The sequence below is a fragment of the Rutidosis leptorrhynchoides genome, chromosome 11 (assembly GCF_046630445.1).
Source record: "Rutidosis leptorrhynchoides isolate AG116_Rl617_1_P2 chromosome 11, CSIRO_AGI_Rlap_v1, whole genome shotgun sequence".
Taxonomy (NCBI): Eukaryota; Viridiplantae; Streptophyta; class Magnoliopsida; order Asterales; family Asteraceae; genus Rutidosis; species Rutidosis leptorrhynchoides.
In genome coordinates, this window is record NC_092343.1 from 330,611,069 (window position 1) to 330,634,909 (window position 23,841).

Sequence of the window (23,841 nt, forward strand, 5' to 3'; positions counted from 1 at the left end):
CTGATCTGGTCATGCTAACTAGGCTGCTATTTAATACTCAATGGACCTAAATAGACAATTAGGGCTTTAGAATTTAAATTTGGGCCAAGGATGTTTGGGCTTAAGAAGAAATCTGTCTGTTAAGCTGCTTACAGTTTCTTTAGAAAAAACAAAGTACTTTAATGGATTCGAACTCTTTATTAGTTTGCTCAAACAGTCACTCAAGCACTTGACTAGATTATGTTAACCAGAAATATTATCCAAATTAAAAAAAATTTATCGTTTGCTTCTTGTCTATCTTCTTTCCCAAATAGAACAAGTACGAACCAGTTCACTTCCCAAAAATTAATCACACTTTGATTCTTCTTCTTCCTCTAACGTCCAGAACTGAACCAAAAACGTATTTTGACTGAAAAATACTATTTCCATGTGCACAACCTGGAATGTAAATACTAATTAACATACCTGCTCTGCTGTCATTAATTAATTAATGTTGCTTATCATTGTGTATGCAGTTTGTCCAAGATTTTTCTGTTCATCACTTTTTATGGTACTCTGCTCAACTTTATTATAATAAAATATTACTAGCTGTTTATATATCAATGTAATATATGGAGCTATCTAAGGTTGCAAAAATCTCTACTTGATGAATCTTTAATCTGGACTTTTTAGGGAGTACTCGGATGCTGACTAAGTTTGACTTTGACCAAGTTTTGACCATTTTTGACTGTTTTTCTGAGTAATCCCGAGTTTGGCTGAGTTTTGACCGATTTTCCGAGTAATCCTGAGTTTGACCTAGTTCGGTTTGACCAAGTAATTCTGAGTAATCTTCAACACTGGAGCGATCTGGTTGATATGCATATCTGATGGTAGTACATAGTTTTCTCTTATTAATGGTGTTAAAGTTAATTTTATCTTAACAGCACAAAACGCTTTCTTTGTGTGTATATTGGGTTACAGTTATATGTGTATCGCAGTTTGCGGTTCTATGATATATATCTCAAACAACAGTAAGATTGAGCGAATTCTTCGACGAAAAAACTACCTCTTAGTTGCATTTTTAATGTTTGTGCCAACACTTATCTTGAGGTGGCATAATAGGCGGTTTGAGTAATGGGTCAAAATGAGTAAAGAAAGTTGTTGCGGGTCATTTTGGGTTCTGGAAAAGTTTAATAGCATCTAATCTTGTCTATGCAAATATAGTGTTCTAGTTTTCTCAGCCATTGAAACTCGCTTTTAATGTTCATTTCAAATGTTGTTTGCAACTCAAATATAAATTTCGGTGAAGTTTAATTATACAACCATGTGCTATCTGTCTTTTTGCCGCCAAGTCGTCTAGAGGTGAGTTTGCGTATTAGATTCTATTTCAAGAATCCATCTTTTGTAGATTTAGATGCATACTTCAGATGATTAATCAGAAGCCAAGGTTGCAAAATTGCTACTCAAGGAGTACTCGGTCAGGACTAACACGTGATAGAAAGGTATATTCTTTTTGTTAGGTAGATTCTTTTTTGTGGCCCTATTGAAAACATTTGTTCAACCCTTTTTATGGAAATACTCAACTTTATTATAATAAAATATTAAATAAATATAATATTACTAGGTGTTTCTATCAATGTAATATGGAGCTATCTAAGGATGCAAAAATCGTTACTTGGGGAGTACTCAGTCGGGACTTTTTAGATAGTACTCAGCAACTCGGGGAGTAATTCTGATGTTGACTAAGTTTGACTTTGACCAAATTTGACTGAGTTTTGAGCAATTTTGATTGATTTTCCTCGTATTCCCGAGTTTTGGCCATGTTTGACTGATTTTCCGACTAATCCCAAATTTTAGCCGAGTTTGACCAAGTACTCCTCAAGTTGCAAAAACCGAGTACTCGCCGAGTAATTTCGAGTTCTGAAACACTAGAGCTATCTTGTTATTTTTCTCTTTTCAAGGTTTTAAAGTTTGTTTTATCTGAACCACACAAAAGGCTTTCTTTGTGCGTATATTGGGTGGCGTTTATATGTGTATGGCGTTTATAAGGTGTAAATTTCTATTATCACTTAGTAGAAATTTTAATGATTGTGCCACCACTTATCTTTCTGGTGATATGGGATTCCAAGCTTGAATTTATACCATATTTTAGAGGTGGAAAAATAGGCTGTTTGAGTAATGTGTCAAAATGAGTAAAAAACATGTGGTGCGGGTCATTTTGGGTTCTGGAATAGTTTAATAGCCAATAAATTTAACTTTAACAATAAGCATGCATAATATGATCACTCCGACAAATATATACGTTTATATATTTGAATAATTTTTTGTTTGTAAGTTATAGTAGTGATTTAGAAGGTTTAAGCATGTACTTATTGGCTGGTTTGACCTCTTTCGCATTACCCGCATTAACCTATTCAAGTCAATGGGTCTCAATTGACACCTCTACTTCCCCTTTCTGCTGATTGTACCATGTTCAATTGTCGTTTACGACTCATATATATAATTACAGACTATATCATGTCATCTAAAATGTTATGTTGACAAGTAACAACATTGTCTTATGAAGGTATGGAAAAGTTGGCCTTTGGGACCAATTGTTCATCAATTTATGAATGCCTTTCACTGATCATTGGGACTCTCCCATCTTCTTATAATCAGGTGTTTATACTTTATCTTTCAAGTTATATTTACACCTTATTATAACCAAGGTTGTAAAATTTTTTACTCGAGGAGTAAAAAATATATAAAAATAAAAACATGTAAAAAACTATATAAAAAAACACACTTTATTTGTGGAGTAAAACAGGCAGTGAGTATATAACGTATAGTAGCCGGTGACTTGGGTTTCATATTTATCCCGATTTAAAAGAATCTGGTGTTACTTTCCTGCTAAGAAATAATGGTATTACTTTTCAATCAAGAATAATACTAGTATTACTTTTCTGTTAAGAAATAATGGTATTACTTTCTAATCAAGAATAGTATTACTACTTTACTTCATCTGCAATTCCACCCTAAGATTCTTGGTCTTCTACTTTTTACCTTCAATTCATCTTTTGAAATCAACCAGATCCCTAATTTACAACCAACCAAACACACGTTTGATCAATCTCTCTCTAAATTCCAATGGCCGAAATCGTTGTTTCAAGTGCTGTCACTGTGCTGTTTGAAAAGCTACTCTCTGGTGACTTGATGAAGCTGACTCGATCAGAAAGAATCGAAACTCAGCTGGAAAAACTCAAGGAAAAGTGGGAATATATAGAAGCTGTGCTTGCCGATGCAAGTGAGAAGCACATAACAGATAAAGTTGTTATAAAGTGGCTACTTGATCTTCATTGTCTAGCTTATGACATCGAAGATGTACTCGATGATATGGCCACCGAAACTTTGCGAAGAAAGTTGAATGATGAATCACGTGGCAGTACAAGCACTGGTAAGGTATTGAAAAAGATCATTCCAACTTTTTGTACTAATTTCACTCCTCATAACATGATTTACGGTCATAAGATGCGTTCTATGCTAAATGAAATTACCGAAAAGTTGAATGATCTTTACGAGAATAAAAAACTTCATGGTATAGATTTCAATACGATTGTTGCACTTAGGTCAAACAAAAAATATGAACGACCTGAGGAAACATCACTGTTAGATGAGTCTCCAATTTTGGGTCGGGAAAAGGATGAAGCGGAATTGCTCGAGAAGTTGATGGGGGATGAGTCATGTAATCAAGATGCAAGTGTTGTGTGCATAGTTGGATTCGGAGGGGTCGGGAAAACAACTCTTGCAAGACTTTTGTACAACAATCAAAAAGTCAAGGATTACTATGAACTAAGGGCATGGGTTTGTATTTCTGAAGGGTTTGATGTGCTTGTAGTTAGCAAGGAAATTTATCAAGCTGTCACTAGAGAAGACAACACACCTGCTAGTTTAAATTCACTTCAGGAGGCGCTTAAAGAGAAACTCTCAAACAAAAGGTTTCTAATTGTGTTAGATGATGTTTGGAATGAAGACAGCCAGAAGTAGAAAGATCTTAAAAACCCACTTAAAGGGGCTCCAGGAAGTAAAATCTTAGTTACCACATGGAAGATCGTGGTTGCATTAGCGATGGACAGTGTTGTACATCACAATCTTGGGCTTCTATCAGATGAAGATGCTCTGTCCTTGTTGGTTAAATCTGCCATGGGTAAGCATAATTTTGACGACCATCCATTATTCTCACTTGCTCAAGATATAATCAAGAAATGTAAGGGGTTGCCCTTGGCATTGTTAGCAATTGGGAGGGTTTTGAAACGAAAAGGAAATGATGAATGGGATAAGTTGTTGAAGAGTGAGATATGGAGTTCAGATGATGGCGAAGGTGATATTCTTCCGGTTCTCAAGCTGAGCTACTATGATCTTCCTCTACATAAATCAAAACGCTTATTTCCGAAAGACTACTGGTTCGACAAGAACGAATTAGTGTTACTGTGGATGGCAGAGGGGTTTATATCTGAATCAAAGGACACTAAGACAATGGAGAGTCTGGGTCGCCAATACTTTAAAGATCTAGTATCAAGGTCGTTTTTTCAACATTCAACAGAAAACAAATCAGTATATGTAATGCATGACTTGATGCATGACTTGGCTATAAGTGTTGCGGGAAAGTTCTTCTTTATGTTGGATAAAAATATGAATGTAAATGGTAGGAATGAAAATTTTGATGAGATCCGTCACTTTTCATTCTTGGCTCAACCAGGTGAAGAATTTATAATCTTCAAAGAATTACGTAAATCAAAACGCTTGCGGACTTTCTTGCCGGTGTCAGTTTATTGGTGGTCACGCTTTATAAGATCAGACCCTGGTCTTGTCAAATTGCTTCCCCGATTACAGCTCCTAAGGGTGCTAAGCTTAAATCAGTGTTCAATAAGAAAAGTACCACAATCCATTGGTGGTCTCAAGCATTTGCGTTACCTCAATTTTTCGAAAACGGATATAGAAGAAGTACCGGAACAAGTGGGTGAGCTTTATAATCTGCAAACCCTGTTGGTTTGTGAATGCTTTGATTTGTTAAGGTTGCCGGTTAGCTTTTCTAAGTTGATAATTCTGCGACATCTTGACATGAGTGATACTCCAAGTTTAAAGATGACACCCTCAGGGATATGTGGGTTAACGAGTCTATAAACTCTAGAAAAGGTTTTTATCAAGCAAGCCAACGGTTTCAAGATATCTGACCTTGAAGGCCTCGTGAACCTTGAAGGTCATCTTTCCATCTATGGCTTAGAAAAAGTGGCAGATTCACAACAAGCCAGGGATGCCAACTTAGAAGGAAAGAAGGGTCTTGTTAGTTTGGATATGGAATGGGGTGATATATTTGATGATTCTCGGAATAAGCAAATAGAATATGAAGTGATTGAAGGACTGAGACCTCACAGTAAGTTGAATAAACTGAAGATTTTGAACTATGGGGGAATGGAATTTCCTAGTTGCTTTGCAAATCCTTCATTTGATAAGTTAACAGAGCTTAGAATAAAAGGTTGCAAAAATTGTACACATTTTCATGGTATTGCATTTCCATTATTAGAATACTTGGAGGTTTCTGATATGAAATGCTTGGAGAAATGGTCAAATTGTGATGGTGACCAAACTACTAGATCATTTCTTCGTCTCCGTGAAATTCGTATAGAAAATTGCCTGAAACTGGCTGAGGTGTCAATTGGAGCAGTTGAAATATTAAAGATTAAAAATTGTTATGAGCTGAAAGAGGTTAATGTTGGAAGTAGTAATACCAAATGTGTGCTTAGAGATGTGAATCTTGTTGGTTGTAGTTCATTGGAGAGTTACAATTGTCCTAATACTGTTGAGAGATTGGAGATCTCATTTTGTAAATCAATGACTTCATTGACCTTGTCACTTCCATCCTCTCTCAAAGTTCTTACAATCTGGTGTTGTGAAAATCTAAAGTCGATTCCTGATGAGCTCCCATCCTCTCTGGAAGTTCTTGAAATCGTTAGTTGTAAGAATCTAAAGTCATTTCCTCATGAGTATTTGCAAAGTCTTATCTCTTTGAAAGAGATGAAGATAATTTACTGTCCAAGAATGGACGATACATTTCCAAGTGGGTTGTGGCCTCCTAATTTAAGGAAGCTAGAAATAGGAGAGTTAAAGAAGCCAATGTCAGAGTGGGGGCTGCAGAATACTCCTTTGCAATGGAAGGAGATGAAGATTCAGGAGTAACTTCATTTGCAATGGAAGGAGATGCAATGAATACTCCTTCAGCATCTTTTCTTCTTCCACCTTCTCTAACTCGTCTAAGAATCATGAATTTTAAAGATGTGGAATCAATTTCAGAGGAGCTCTTACAACAACACCTCACTCACCTTCAATCACTTTCTATTATTAACTGCCCGAATATTAGAGATGTCCCACAATCAACTTCATACTTGACAGTATATGACAGTAGGTATGAAAGGTACGTCATCTATATCTCTTGCAATACTAAATACCTCTTCCTATGAATCTGATTAGGTCTCTTTACAGTGTTTGTACAATTAGTAGCCTGTTTGATTTAATTCATCAAACACTTCCTAATTATTTGTAGTATTAGCTTGTTATTGTGAATAGGCCACCAGTTATATCTGATGAAATTACCCAAAGACACCTTTTTTAAGAAAAGCCCCAAAATTGATGTTTATCATGTTTTAGGGAGACGTATCGATATTATTTAGTGTTCAGTTGTGTGCTTTTTGATGAAATTCCTTAAGAATAGCATTTTTTCTTTTTATTTTTATTTTTTGGAACTTCTTAAAATTGCTGCTTATTATTGTAATTTAGGCAAAACTATCTAACGTGACTTTGTGCTCTTTTATGTGATTACTTTACTTTTGGTATTTTGCTGGAAAATATTATATGATGTTACACTATCATTTTTTTTTTTTATAATAACTAGTAGATTTATTCTTTAATTTCATATGATATGTCCACTTTCACAGGTGATTTATCTAGTGAACTAATGTGACAAAGGAAAATCAAAGTAGAATTAAGAGCTTTCAAGTAAGGATACATTTGCAAATATCATCATTTAGCTCTTTATAACTTGAAAAATCTGATTAGGCTTCGTTACAAATTACTGAAAAACGCATTATCTTGGTTACAACTTTTTATTCATTCATGCCCGCCACCTGTTTGATGATTTTCAACAGATAGGCATTTTTAATCTTTATTTTTTTGGATATCGCTGCTTATCATTGTGTTTGAGGGAAATTTATCAACCTAATTTAGTGCTCATTCATGTATTCTTTGCAGCAAGATATTAATAAGATGACGTTATAACTATTACTCACTTATATCCACTTCCACAAGTGATTCATATGTTGTACATACAAATGTTATAAGGACAATTAAAGTGGTATTAAGAGCTTTCAAGTAAAGGTATGTTTTCATATATCATCATATCATAAGCAGTTTATAACTTGAAAATCTGTTTTAGTTTAGTTGATGGTACATTAGTTATGATATAATCTGATAGGATTATAGAAAAAACCAATATACTATTAGTAATATACTGTTAGTAACAAACTCAATAATGGCAAGATTATATGACTAATCAATATTGGATTTAACTTACAGTTCAGTTGTGAATTCAAATATCACTTCTCATGTTTACAAATATTGTTTTCATTTTTTTTTTATTTTTTTTTTTTTTGTTGGACAGCATAAATAAAGTTGGTCGATAGTTTCAATACTCCTGCCAGAAGAGACAAGGCTCAAGACATGTTTAAGATGTGATTAAGCTCTAAAGTCTGAACAAAGTGACTTAAAGTATGATTGTTATGTTATAAGTGTTGTTGAAACAAGATGTTAATATACTGAAACCGTTTACTTCATTTATGTTTTAGAAGCGTTCATTATAAGTGTGTATTAGCTCGATTTGAACCTGTTAAAAGCTACAGGCATTTATTCATGATTTATAATCTTTGTAACATGATATTGATTTTTTTTAATATTATATTTCATTTAGAAGATAAGATCAGAAATTAAGGAGTTCACTGAGTCAAGTTTAGGTATTGTCGAGTTACTCAGATCTGGTTGTTAGAATTTCAATATTTATGTTCAATCTGTAATGTAAACTGAACATAATATTTATGTTGAAACAAGATGTTGATATACTGAAACCGTTTACTTTAAACAATGAAGACACTACACCATCTATTTGGCTCATATTAGATGATACAACTGATTTGTTACTGTATCAGCCGTTGGTGCACTAGGAATTTCGACAGTAGGGAGATTAATGTCATCTTCAAAAGGGTGCAACCCTGACCCACTAACAGGCTCACCCAGTTCGGGCAAACGTCTATCTGCAAATAAGTCTTCATTGTCTGTCGACTCGAGTCTGGAAAGTCAGCATCCGAGGCCCTCGTTGTTTTAATTAATCGGATTCGGGCTACTATTTGGACAAAAAAAGTTTAATAGAAGAAAATTCTTTTAGGTTAATCTCATCCATCATTTCTGAATTTGAGGTTGTTGTCATAGTTGCATCACCCATTTTCTCTTTTCTTTAAGATTTTTAAGATACAAATATAATCTAATTTTCTTCAAACTGCGCTGTAAGAGGATTTTAAGCTATTAACTCAGAAATTATTTGATATGTTCTACATTTTTAATCCATTTCATTTAAGTACACACATAAGAGTACTTGATCGGGACTTTTTATGACTTTGACCAATGTTGACTGATTTTCTGATTAATCCCAAGTTTTGGCAAAGTTGTGACCAATTATCCGAGTAATCCTGAGTTTTAGACGAGTTTGACTGAGTTTGACCGAGTACTCCCCGAGCTGCAAAAACCGAGTACTTGCCGAGTGATTCCGAGTTTTGCAACACTGGAGCTATTGGTAGATTTGCATATCTCATAGTACATAATTTTCTCTTGTCATGGTGTTAAAATTTGTTTTATCTGAACCTCAAAAAAGGCTTTCTTTGTGTATATTGGGTGGCGGTATATGTGTATTGGTTTTCTAGGTAATATGGATTTCAAGCTTGAATTTTTACCACATTCTACAGTTGTCAAAATAGCCAGTTTGAGTAATGGGTCAAAATGAGTTCAAATAGGTGGCAAAATAGGCAGTTTGAGTAATCGGTCAAAATGAGTTCAAAATTGTGGTGCGGGTCATTTTGGCTTCTGAAGGAAAAAAAATAATAACTTCAACAATAAACATACATAATTTGAGCACACTTACAAATATTATAATATTTCAACTTCAACAATACTTTGTTTGTAAAGTAAAGTGGTTTGGAAGGTTTAAGCATTAAAGATACTTTTCATCTACTTTCAACTGATTTGACCATTTCTTTGTTTGACCTCTTACACATAACCCACATCAACTCATACAAGTAAATGGGTCAAAATTTCCACCTCTACCTCTTCTTTTTGCAGACTGTACCATTTTCGTTTGACTTATCAGCTAATATATGCAATTCTACATATAAATGCAGGTATGGAATATTTGGCCTTTGGGACCAATTGTTCATCAATTTATAAATGCCATCACTGATCATCGGGACTCTGTCTTATAGTACAGGTGTTTATACTTTTTCTTTCATATTAAAAATATAAATATACACATTTACACCTTATTTTTACCAAGGTTGTAAAAATCATGACTCGGGAGTACTCTGATAGAGTATGAAAATATGTAAACAAGAAGTATGAAGATCAAGGATAAAAGTTGGCTGATTGCTCGATCTTTCTTCCATTGTTAGCCGCCACCAGACACATATTCACTCAGGTTTATATTTATCTGTATCTATTACCTGTCGCATTTTCAACCCATTTACTTATGAATGGGGTCAGTACAAATTTTTTAACATTTCCGATCATGTCAAATCGGTTAAATAGATTGAGGTCAAAGGAATTGGGTCGAACGGGTCGAAAGTTGAACAAATGAATGTTTTTTCATAAAAGATAAAAAAAATTAGATTTTTACCATCTAGTTAGATACTTCATAATTTGTGTCATTGTATAAAAAGCTATTGAAGACACTGCTGCTGGCATAACGATGGTTCTGGTTGCTTGCTCTATCCTTCTTCCACTCTTAAGCCGCCACTGGACACATATTCACTCTGGTTTATAACTATCTGTATCTATTACCTGTCGCAATTTCTGCCCATTTTTACTTATGCATGGGGTCGGTACAAATTTGTATCATCGTCGAACATATCAAAAGGCTTAAATAAATTGAGGTAAAAGGAATCGGGTCGAAAGTCGAAAAAATGTATCTTATTTAAAAAAGTTTTTTAGATATTTATTATCTAATTATTTATAATTAGTTGTGGACAAAAATGTGTTTTAGGTCAACTAGACACGAAGTTAAGCACGTTTTATATATGTAGCACTGGTTGTCTCTTGAAGTGGCGGTCACGGTGTGAAATGCCCCGTTCATATCGATTATAAACGTCTCATATTAATTGGCTTCATTGCTAGGTTTTGACCTCTATATGAGACGTTTTTCAAAGCCTGCATTCGTTTTAAAAACAAACTATAACCTTTATATTATTGACAAAGGTTTAAAAGACATAACCTAGATTATCAATAAGCGATAATCTAAAAATGCCAAGTTTTTACACAACCATTACAATATATTACAATCATAGACATTCGAATGCAGTTTTTAAACATTATCATACAAGCATGAAGACTCCAAATCTTGTCTTTAAATAGCATGAAACAGCGGAAGTCTTTCAATAATCACCTGAGAATAAACATGCTTAAAATGTCAACAAAAATGTTGGTGAGTTATAGGTTTAACCTATATCATAAATCGTAATAATAGACCACAAGATTTCATTTTCGTAAACAATATACAGAAGTGCTCAACTGTAATAAAAATCATTCATATGGTGAACACCTGGTAACCGACATTAACAAGATGCATATAGAATATCCCCAAAACAGAATCCTTCCGTCTGTATAATATAAACCTCGAAGTACCAAAGCATCCATAACCTGGATGGGGTTTGTTAGGCCCAATAGATCTATCTTTAGGATTCGCGTCAATTAGTGGACTGGTTCACTAATTCTTAGGTTACCAAGCTAAAGGGGCGATATTCGGTATAGTAATCCAACCATAGAATATAATTTTAAGTACTTGTGTCTATTTTGTAAAACATTTACAAAGCTGCATGTATTCTCATCCCAAAAATATTAGATAGTAAAAATGGGACTATAACTCACTTGCACAGATTTTCAATTCGTTGAAAATCAGACTTGGCCACGGATCAATTCACGAACCTATAACAATTATATACATATATATCAAAGTATGATAGAAATATATTCACATCATATTTTTTATTTACGTGTTGATGATTTAAGTTGTCAAGTTAGCAGTCCAACGTTAGTAGTCCAATGTTAGCAGTCCAATGTTAGTAGTCCATATATATAGTCCAATATATCAATATATATCACCCTGGAATTTAATCAAAACGTATTGTCTAAGACTCAATCACGACCCATTGTACAACTATTGCCTTTGAAGTAATCTCGACGTATTGTGTACATGTGTCTTACGATTTATCTGACGTATTGTATATGTATTGTCTAAGACTCAATCACGACCCATTGTACAACTATTGTCTTTGAAGTAATCTCGACGTATTGTGTACATGTGTCTTACGATTTATCTGACGTATTGTATATGTATTGTCTAAGACTCAATCACGACCCATTGTACAACTATTGTCTTTGAAGTAATCTCGACGTATTGTGTACACGTGTCTTACGATTTATCCGACGTATTGTATATTGTCTCGGGATTAACCAAGACTAGTATAGTACAAGGAAAATAGTCAAGACATGTATAAATACATGTATAATACAGAAAAATTTTGCTAGGATATGGTTAGTATAGATTTTATAAAAATAATTCCGTAGTCATTTTAGCCATTTTTAACCAATATTGTTTTGCCCATAACTTCTTCGTTACAAATCGGTTTTGAGTGAATCAAATTGCTATAGTTTTGTAATGAACTCTAATTTATAGAACTAAACTGATAAAGTGGTGGTTTATAGTCGGAGTTACAGGTTACAAGTCTATTTATAAAGAGTAGTCATATTTGTCGAAAGAACGACACCTTGATGACCATTTTGAAAAAAAACATGTTTCTACTTTGACTTTAACCACCATTTTTAGATATATTATTATGTTCATATGAAATATCATTTTCTCAGAAAACCAACTTTAAATTCAAAGTTTAAGATAGTTTTTTTTTTTATTATCTAACCCGAAACAGCCCCCGGTTTTACTACGACAGCGTATGTCCAGTTTTACGGTGTTCTTCGTGTTTTCTAGTTTTAAATCCTTAAGTTAGCATATCATATAGATATAACACATGTATTTAGTTGTTTTTAAAAGTCAAGTTAGAAGGATTAATTTTGTTTGCGAACAAGTTTAGAATTAACTAAACTATGTTCTAGTGATTACAAGTTATTTTCTTCGAATAAGATAGTTATATAAGTATGAATCGAACGATGTTATGAACATCATTACTACCTCAAGTATAGTAGGTAAACCTACTGGAAATGATGAGAAATGATCTTGAGCTTCAAAGGATCTTTGATGGCTTGGAAGTTCTTGAAGTAGAATCATGGAACGAAAACAAGTTCAAGTAATATTACTACTTGACTTAAGATAGTTATGTTTATAGAATTTAATCAAAGCATAAATATAATTATAACCTTGATTTATAAAGAATACCTACTAATGTAAATGAAGATTTGTTGAGGTTGGATGATCACTTGAAATGGATTTGCAAGATTGAAAGTAATCTAGCAAACTAGAAAGGATTTTCGAAGTGTTCTTGAAGTGTTCTTCCTATGATGATTATAGCTTGATTCTTGAAGTAGTTTTTGATGAAGATGATGACTGGTTTACTGGAAAATTCGTTCTTGATGTGTGTGTGTGTTTTGAGAGAGAATTAGAAAGAAAATGGGAAGTGAAATGAAGTGAATGGTGAGTGGTGAGTGATGAGTGGGGTTAAAAGGAGTTCTTGTTTTGTTTTCTTGCTCATAAGTCATGCTAGTTGTCTAATGGTTGGTTCCACATGTTTGTTGACTAATTGAGGGCTGCTAAGAGCTGATCATTTGAGTGTATATACCAATAGTACATACATCTAGAAGCTGGGTATTATACGGGTGAAAATACCGTATGAATACGAGTAAAATTCTTGATGAAAACGAATGGGAATACGATTATAACTATCTTTATTAAGTATAAGTATTTTGATATATGTCTTTAAGTCTTTCAAATGTGTATTAATACATCTTAATACAATGCATATATATACATTTTAATTAAGTCGTTATTTCGTCGTTAATCGTTATATGTTTGTATTGATTCGAAACCCTTAAGTTAGTAGTCTCCTTTTATGTATATAGTTCATTGTTAATACACTTAATGATATACTTAATTATCATTTTATAATGTTAAACATAGTGTATTAATATATCTTAATACGATACATATGTATTTATTTTAATTAAGACGTTATTACGTCGATATATATATATATATATATATATATATATATATATATATATATATATATATATATATATATATATATATATATATATCTTTTCGAATTCCTTAATTTAGTAGTCTCATTTTATGTATATAATCCATTGTTAATATACTTAATGAGATACTTATTTATCATAATATCATGTTAAATATATATATATATATATATATATATATATATATATATATGTCCATATATATAATCATGTCGTTTTTACAAGTTTTAACGTTCGTGAATCGTCGGACAAACTGGGTGGTCAAACGTTTATGTAAAATCCGTTTCAATTAATCAAGTCTTAACAAGTTTGATTGCTTAACATGTTGGAAACATTTATATATGTAAATCTCAATCTCAAATATATATAATCATGGAAGAATACGGGTCGTTACACGGTGAGTGGTTTGTTGAAAGCGAACACATCACAGCTTGATAATGCCTTCCAGTGGCGACTCCAGGATTATGACTCAATGGGGTCCCGAATTTTTTTTCAGTACTAAATATATTTGAATATTATTTTAGTGGTAGTTTACTTTAAAAAATTAAAAATTTGAAAAATACATGGGGTCCAAGTAGTTAAATTTAGCGGTGTCCTATACAATTTAAAAGAAAAACTATAAATTTGGAAAATATATGGGGTCCTTCAGTTAAATTTAGTGGTGTCCAATACAATTTAAATAGTTTTTTCTACTAAAAATTTTCAAACTAGTGGTGTTCCGTGACCTCACGGGGTTAACACTAAACTCGCCACTAATGCCTTCATACCCCTTGGTTTCTAGAGCCTTCTATGCCTGTAAATTAATACCAAGAGAAAATGAAGACTGACTCGAAACCGTAATGCCCGAGGATATTTGGCCCGGTCCTTGGTCCATTAATTTATAATATTACATGTCTCGTCCAGTCCGGTTCAAACCCGAAAAAAACTGGTGACTTGTGAATCCCATTAATCTCTGATTATTTATAAGCCGCCACCGGACACGTATTCAATTAGGTTTATATCTATCTGTATCCATTACGAGTCGTAGTTTCAACCCATTTACTTCTGAATGGGGTCAGTACAAATTATTATAATCTCTGAACATGTCAATTGTGTTAAATAATTTGAGATAAAAGGAAACGGGTCAAACGGGTCGAAAGTAAAAAAAAATGAATCTTTTTTAGTAAAAAAATTAGACATTTATCGTCTGATTATTTATAATTAGTTTTGGAAAAAATGGGTTTTAGGTCAAATAGATCCGACCCATACAGAAGTTAACTATGTTTTATATATGCAATTATATGCAATACTGGTTGTCTTTTGTGTTGGCGGATACGGTAAGTGGTTTGTTGGAAGCATACACAGCACACTTTGATAATGCCTTCATACCCCTTATTTTCTACAGCCTTCTATGCCTATTAATTAACACCAATTAAGTAGTAATTGGATAGGATAATAGGATTAGGAAAATAGATACCCTTTTTTGTAATCTTGGCTTGTACAAGGGTTATAATCACGTGACCAGCACCATTAGTGCAACTTAACGGATAATTAACTCTCGTTAAGGCTAAGGATGTAATTGAGAATAAATGATGACTTTAAGGACTAAATGCGCATTTATGAACTCAAAAGGGATGAAAAAAGCAAAAAGGAATAACACAAGGACTATTTAAGCAATTTCGTTTTCATATTAACTTATTATCAGAAATTAAACTCTAAGGCTATGTTCCTTAGTCTTAATTAGAAAAAAATTCGACCGCGTGTTGCTGCGGTTATATTCAACGCGCGGTCTGGATATATGTTGTTTGTGTAATACCCCGTCAGAATCCACTAACGGTGTATTAACTCCGGTCCCACAGTTTAGCGATCACGCCCTCTATATGAGACGTTTCCGAAAAGTATTCACATTAATTATCAAAACAAAGTCATTTATTAAAGAAAATGTAATTTTGAAAGTATTTGACATAAACGACCAACGTAATTGAACCCAAAACATCACAATAAGTAAATAGTTTAAATGCGAATATTTGTTCTTGAAATAAAGATGATAAAATATGCTGGACATCGTCCAGTTCTAGCAGCAGACAAGCATGACAACTTCTGTATAGCTGAAGCACTACCTCTACGGACCTGAGATAAAAACATGCAAAACGTCAGCGAAAAAGTTGAGTGAATCTACAGGTTTAGTAAAGCATTTCGTAAGTTAGACCACAAGATTTCTGAAAATCATCGTAAGAAAAGCATACATTATCATGAGCACTTGATTATAAAACTTTAACCTTTGCGGATAGATAAAGCGCTACGCGTCTTCCTTTTACCCTTTCTAAACATACACCGATCAAGTGTACAAGTAACAACATAATAAGCACCCGTTATGTTGGGGTGAGGTTTGTCAAACCTAACGGTACCGTCCCTATAAGTCGAGCTTACATAAAGTAACTAATATAATCAAGCTAAGGGATTTTTGATCTGAACTCATATGTATATTTGTTTAAGTACTTGTGCCTAATATGTAAAACATTTGTAAAAAGCATGTATCTCATCCCTGTAAAAACGTAGTAGGGACTATAGACTCACTTTAGCAAAAGCACCTGAAATATCTTAGTAAAACGTACTGTAGTCGAACAATCTCGACCGAACAACGCAACCTAGTCAAATAGGTCATCTTAAGTATACACATATAGTTCATACTATGTCAACCCATAGTGTACGCAAAGTCCTAGTGCTCAGACTGACTCAACAAACAAGTAAAAGTCAACTAATCCAAGCAAGTCAACAAAAGTCAAACCAAAAATCAACTCGATCAAAGTGGTCAACTAAAGTCAAACATCTCAGTAGGTCATGCGAACATGGTCAACTTGTCAAACCTAGGTCAAATAACACTTTACAGTTCATAGTTAAGCAAATTGCACATTCGCAGTTTAACGCATGCCTTTAGAATACGCACATCGTAGAAAGATACAACTATAAATCATAGCACGTAATTCATAAAATTATGACCAACTCCAGATCATAACTAGACTCAAAATCGATTCCAAAAAGTCCAGCCAGGGCCTCATACGACGTCTACAAGTTGGGTTTCAGAAAAGGTCTAATTACGGTTTACCAAATCAGTTTCTGCTCGCGCGTCAGTTTTATAACATTTCTCAAAAAATATAGAAAATAGATTTTGATGAACAGCCAATTGGATATTACTCCAGACATCTCAAAATATTAGTGATAAAATAATCAAAGACATCTCTTTAGCCAATTTATACAGTTTATCCAATCTTTACAGACCTTTCAGTTTTACTCAACAAACAGATATGTTATTTGGTCAAGCTTATATCCCATTACAAAACACGTTTTCAGAAGTTAGAATGCAAATGAAAAACATCAAGGAATATATAAACTAACATATTCCAGAATATTAAAGTCTCAATCAATTTCTAGTTCACGCTATATAATTTCGTTTAACTTTGAAAACAGATTCAGCTCACTTAACAACATGAATCTTCGTTTTGACATAACGGAAGCATTACAAAAGCTTTCGACGCAAATCTTAACTCTAACATGCATAATTTTTCACAAGGAATACAGTAGTACACTTTTCATTAGCCAAAACACAAAGCATACAACTCAGAAAATTTGGATTACGAGCATAACCTAGTCAAAACTTCGATTTAACATATCTTGATCATACGATAAAGAAATCAAGCAAAATCAAAGTCCAAAGTTAATAACTTTTCAAGATCTATCCATCTAAACATATTACAAGATCAGTCCACATGTCAATTTTATCAGATCATTAAAACACAAATTCGTTTTTCATGCAAACAACATCAAACGAGCAATCAAACGATAAACTACAACGCAAAACACCATTAATTGAGCACTAGACTTTATTACACTATGTAATTGACATAAAATCTGAATTATACAAATTAGGGTTACAAGTTATACCTTAAAATATCAAATTGATCACACAATCGCGTAGAGAACGATGCAAGGAACAACGTTCGTGCACGGGGTTTGATCTAATTTTAACTTTTGAGTAGTGTGTTCTTGGGGGCTGCAGTCGACAACAAGGTTGGGAGGGGAGAGAGCAATCGGCCAAAGAAAAAGAAAAATAGGGTTCTAGGGTGATTAGCTTCTATTTATAGTTAGTAGTTAGGGCCTAAATAAGGTAACTAGTGACCTTGTAGCCCAAGTTAAGTCCATTAAGGGGTGTATGGGTTAGGTTCGGCAGAATGGCCCTTTTATGGGGTCTCGGGCTCGGTTTTGCTAAATTACTCATAAGCGCGTGGTCCGTTTAGTTGCCGTTAACCGTACCAGGTCTCCGGAATGTTAACTAGTCGTTGAAACGCAATCACCGGGTTTAATTCATTAAATAAATAATAAATTAAATTAGTTTTTCGTAAAGTCAATAATTATTGAAAATAATTATTTTGTCATTTTTCTGGGTTCCGTAAATTGAAAAGCTTTCTAGGCAATTAACTTAATCGTAACATTGTCTAATTATTTTGCTATCCGAAACAAACTCATAAATTAATATAACATATTAATTCAAGTAATCCGATAGGATTAAATATGCATTTAATTCTGTTAAACACATAAAGTCTAAGCAAACACCGTTAAATACTTAACGGACAAGTAACGATAGTAAACGGAAAAAATCGGGTTGTTACAGTTTGGTACCTAATATATATAATATGTTGAGTTGTTTGTTGTACATGTATGTATATGTATGAAATATAACCCGAAATATTTAGTGTTTTTTTAAGGATTTTCGTTTCTCGCGTAGTTAGTCCCGTTGTGTTCGTTAGATTTTTTCAAGCTGAACGGTGATTTCGGAAAAATTTAACTCGCACCGAGCGAGAAGATAATGCCCGTTAAAAATTCGGGTGGAATTAGTTTCTTTTATTTTAATAAAATTATGTATTTACACTTTCTACCCCTGAAAAAGTGTAAAGTTGATGGACCGTTGTGTAAATTGAGCCGAATTTGAGGGGCCGTTTGTAGTGTGAACGCAAACTCAAAACGACAATCCGGAATAACTGAAACGACGACATTTGGCACGCAGTTTATTATATAGGTATAAAATTATGTATTTACGCTTTCTACCCCTGAAAAAGTGTAAAGTTGAGGGACCGTTGTGTAAATTGAGCCGAATTTGAGGGGCCGTTTGCAGTGTGAACGCAAACTCAAAACGACAATCCGGAATAACTGAAACGACGACATTTTGCACGCATTTTATTATATAGGTATAAAATTATGTATTTACGTTTTTTACCCCTGAAAAAGTGTAAAGTTGAGGGACCGTTGTGTAAATTGAGCCGAATTTGAGGGGCCGTTTGTAGTGTGAACGCAAACTCAAAACGACAATCAGAAATAACTGAGACGACGACATTTGGCACGCATTAATATAATATAATTTAGAGAGAAAGAAATGAAAAGGGAAGGGAAACAAGAAAATTTAAGTGTTCCATAGTTCTTCATTGAAAGAAAAGGAAAGAATCAGAATAATGAATTTGGCCTAATTTTTCTTCCAAATTTACTTTCTAATTTGGAAGTATTCATCTTCCTCTCTTTTCATTTCATTTCATTTCATTGTCTTTCCTTTAATTTGAAACTTGGAACACAGGCCTAAAATTAACTACAATCAAGGCTTTATCGTTGTTAAACGGTTAGAGACCAGTAGTTAAACTCTTTGTTACCAGCATTACATACGCTACACCAGTACACCTGTATCTATTCTTTTTGAAACCCTAGCTTTTGTGCTTATTACTATTTTCGATTTATTCGTCGACATCTCAGTTGAATCTTCCTTTCAAGACAGGTAGTTAATTGATCTCTAAAGCTCACTCATTTCATTGAATTGTGTTAATTAGTTTTATACATACGCATATATATTCAATTAAGATTCGTATTTTTCAGTAATATGAGTCAAAATTTGAATTTTGAGTTGTTATTGAGGTCGTTACGGATATTTAGGTTCTAATTGATTATATACTATGAACTATGAATTATGATTATGATTATGATGTTTTTATATTTTTTATTGTGAAAAAATTGAATTTTAGTTATTTTATTGGCATTTGATGATATTAGGCCAAGTGCTTCATCATGGATTCTGTTGGGGGCTGTTACACTTCCTGGACTTGCGTTTTCAAAGCTGATACAATTATCAAGAAGTTTGTTGGTGGATGAAGTAGGAATTGAAGGTACATTGTTCCCCTATATTGGTATTATAGATAATTTATGTGATTATAAATTTATAATGTAAACGACTAAATGAGTTAAAGTTAATATGGAATGGATGCTGGTATTTTTTCAGGGCCTAAACACAATTACATACAGTTTAGGATATGTACATTTAATAAGGTTTGTAATTCGAAAAACGACAATTTTACCTCTAATGTGTTAAAGATACTGAGATGGAGAGTGAGAGAATCAGTAAATCACAGCCATCCATTTATGAAAGTAGATGGTTGATTTGAAACAATGTAAAATACAAATGTGGACTGTCACACTAATTTTTGTACAAAGGGAGTATATCTGATATTTCTATACATTTTAGTGATCTTTAGCTTATGTTCTTTTTACGTATCACCTTTTTTGCATTTGTTGAATTTATGCAGTTGCAATATTGGGCTACTTACTTCTACAGCTCTACTAGTTGCCTCTTTTGTGAAGTTCCGTATTAGCTCCATTGCCATGTATACAACCATGTGCTATTTGTCTTTTGGTGCCAAATCGTCTTGTGGTGAGTTTGCGTATTAGATTCTTTCTCAACATTCCATCTTTGGTAAACTTAGATGCATACTTCAGATGAATCATAAGCCAAGGTTGCAAAATCGGTATTCGGGGAGTACTCGGATGTTGACCAAGATTGACTTTGACCAAGTTTTGACTGATTTTCCAAGTAATCAGAGTTTTGACCCATTTTCTGAGTAATCCCAAGTTTTGGCCGAGTTTGACCGTGTTTGCCCAAGTTTGACCAAGTTCGACCTTGATGGATCTTGACCAAGTTTTGACCAATTTTGATTGATTTTCCGAGTAATCCCCCGAGTCTTGACAGAGGTTTGACCGCTTTCCGAGTAATCACGAGTTTTGGTGGAGTTTGATCGAGTTGTATTATAAACTAAGTTGCAGAAGTTGGAATTACTCAGCGAGTACTCGGCTTTTGCAACTCGGGGAGTACTCGGCGAGTATCCGGTCAAACTCGGTCAAAATTTGGAAAATAGGTCAAAGTTAAAGTTGGTCAACGTACGAGTACTCCTCGAGTTGCTGAGTACTCCCTAAAAAGTCCCGAACGAGTACTCCCTTAATAGCGATTTTTGCAACCTTGGTTAAAAGAAGTATTTCCATGTTTGATAGTTAGTGTTTGCTTATGAGGATTCAGGAGCAGTAGTTTTCCTTTTAGGACAACTTTTTGTGAGCTTTCCGATTTTGTTTCTAATATCGATTTCCGGGTGCTTTAAGACAACTGATTTCGTATGAGGATTCACCTGATTGGGAAGATAATAATATACATGTTGAAGTTAGGGTTGAAGAAGAGGGCGGTGACTTCATGAACACTGCCACAACTCCTATTTCACCGTCACTTTCAAAGATTAATAGCGGATCGATGACATCACCACCGTTGCCTGAAGGTGCAGTTGTGGCCTGAAGGTGCAGTTGTGGCACGAAAAATCGCAGGGGCTACAATTGTGTGGAAGGATTTAACAGTTACTATAGAGGGTAAACGAATATACTCTAATCAGGTGATTAAAATTTCAAACGGTTATGCTTTACCTGGTACAATGACAGTAATCATGGGGCCCGAAATCGACACTATTGAGGGCTCTTGCTGGTATGTTGTACTATATGTGTTATTACTTGTACACTGAAGAACTTTTAGTTGTGGATTATAAAAGGTTATTGTTGTTTTTTAGGAAGGTTGGATGATTCTGCAAAAACGTACGGTGAAGTATTTGTCAATGGAGCGAAGTCGACAAGCCTTTTTAGATTTTAAATCTGATAATCTTATCCATCCTAATATATATATATATATATATATATATATATATATATATATATATATATATATATATATATATATATATATATATATTTAAAGTTTTAAATTAAATTTTAAACAAAATAAAATAAAACTTATTATTTTTATGAATAAAGACTTAATGATTACACAGGGGTTCCGAAGATCCTACAACAAATTTTCATAAATGATGAGGAAATAAATGTGAATTTAAAGACTTTTTGACCATCCAAAGCAAATCAGCGGATCATAATGAGAATCTTCCGAATTCACTCAACATTTCTCGCTCACGCTTTTGCAATTCTTGGATGTCATCCATGAGTTGAACTAGGGCTATCCTGACTTTCTTGGAGTTTGATATTCCATCTCTTGGTCCTTTATGGAGATAATTAAGTTCGAAAAGAAGTTTGACACTATATCTTGAAAAGTACAATCCTCTTTAGCAACAGCGTCTCCGATAGTAAATTTTAGGTTTTCCGATATTTCTCGGATAATCTCTTGCTAAGGAGTCGTAAATGGAAATTTGGACGTAGTGAGAATCCGTACGAGTTCGGAGTAGATATTCTTTCTTCCTTCTTTAAATTCAGTTATATTATTTTGCCAGTGGAATCCGGAAAAAACTTCTATTAATCTTTTGATAAGAAAAGACGCTGGATCAAAGTAGAAAAAATCGCGTTCTCCATATTATAAAATAGGGTTAGGTTCCTTGTTTTCGACCCAAAATTCTGGTTCTGAAATCATGGCTGCAACATAACGTTGATGCGGATTTTAGAAAATTCTTTATTATCGATAAGAGGCGGAGAACTTATGAATAAGCCCAAGTAAGTTTTTATCTCGAATTCTTCGTCCCGGTATTTGAAAAAGATTTCTTCCCCACATTCTTTTGAAAGTTTGTGGAGAGACCGAACACGATTACGCAGATCACTCATGAGGTTCTGATGAAGTTTAGAAAATGGTAAATCTGAGGAATAAAGGTGCTTAACGAATTCTCTATAGACATCTAACCTTCTGGAGTGATTTAATAGATTTCCAATATATGGAGCATCTGGATCATTGGTGTATCGATTCTCTTCAGAAATAAATTTAATCAAATACGGATATTAGAAATAGTAGGGTATTCTTCCCTTATTTCATCTTCCATGTGAAGGAGTTCATTTATACTGAATCTTCCTTTTGGATCGTGAAGATGGTCGAATCCTGGTTTATTTGAGTAAAAATTTTCTAAAAGCAATGAAATCTTTGGGCCAGATGAAGTCATCCGGCCCCTTGGACTACAAGAATCAGGAATTGTTAATTCTTGATGAGACTCATTAGGGTTTAGATCTATTTTATTTTTACAACTTCTGTAAAAGTAAACCTTCCCGGTTTCCGAAGTTGTGGGAGAGCTGCCTTCCGCACCTTCTTCGTATTCAGTTTAGTTTGACATGTAATCTACAAAAATTAATATAATAATTAATACATTTTTTTTTACGTTTTATACTTATAAGATAGTAGGGTTTCCTAAAGGCGACTTTTTAATCCTATACCAACAAACTTCCTGATTATCAAGCATACGTGTTCCTTATCAGTTTATCTTTCGATACAAGTGGCCAGAACGACAACGGAGAGGCAGGATCCTTTTGATTCCAATATAATTGGAGACTGTTCGAAAAATCTAACAACTAAGTCCGTGTATGATTGTCTTTCTTAGACACCACTCAAGATTCTCAGATATCTTGACAGAATCAGTAATTACCTTAATAAACAGAAAATAAGTCCCCGACAGCGGCGCCAAAGGCTACGTCTCCTAATATTTCACCTACTTGTCTTTCCTATAACGAGTAAGCGGTAAGTATAACTTAGGTTCGTATTTTGTTACGTTTATCGGTAATGTGGGATCAAAGTTCTAAAGTCAACCCTAATGACAAGCGATGGTAGATTAATTCTATTATGTAAAATACATAACATTTAAAGAATAAAAGGATAGGTATGTGATATTTTATACTGATGGTGAATTGTTAACAGAGTTTACCTTCCTAGAATAACCACTAAACCTCAACAATCGGGTGATTAACCTAATCAATTTGTCACTAAGGATTCAGGCTTTCAAGATTATGACTAAGACAAATATACCCACTCCCAATGTTAACCTTAACTGGTTTAAATGACCTTGAGGATGGAATCTTAGATGCATGAATAAAGTGGTATACCCTAAGGAAGGTCCTAGATTTTCTTAATCCTAGTTGGTTTAACTTCTATAACAACCTCCACTTAATACCTAGTTATGCTTATAACGTTAATATATGTGCAATCTTAGGTATCCTATGGTACTGCTAACTAGGCTAAAAGTC

The 23,841-nt window shown here is 33.7% G+C and overlaps 2 protein-coding genes across 2 annotated transcripts; both read left to right on the plus strand.

Annotated features, from left to right (window-relative positions):
* The first annotated feature begins 3,084 nt into the window (after positions 1-3,084).
* On the plus strand, positions 3,085-3,981 carry LOC139875756 (putative disease resistance RPP13-like protein 1). Its single transcript, XM_071863059.1, has one exon. The coding sequence runs from the start codon at positions 3,085-3,087 to the stop codon at positions 3,979-3,981; it is 897 nt and encodes a 298-aa protein (XP_071719160.1).
* Positions 3,982-4,062: 81 nt separating this feature from the next.
* On the plus strand, positions 4,063-6,171 carry LOC139875757 (putative disease resistance RPP13-like protein 1). Its single transcript, XM_071863060.1, has 2 exons — positions 4,063-4,954; positions 5,126-6,171. The coding sequence occupies exons 1-2, from the start codon at positions 4,063-4,065 to the stop codon at positions 6,169-6,171; spliced, it is 1,938 nt and encodes a 645-aa protein (XP_071719161.1).
* Positions 6,172-23,841: the final 17,670 nt, after the last annotated feature.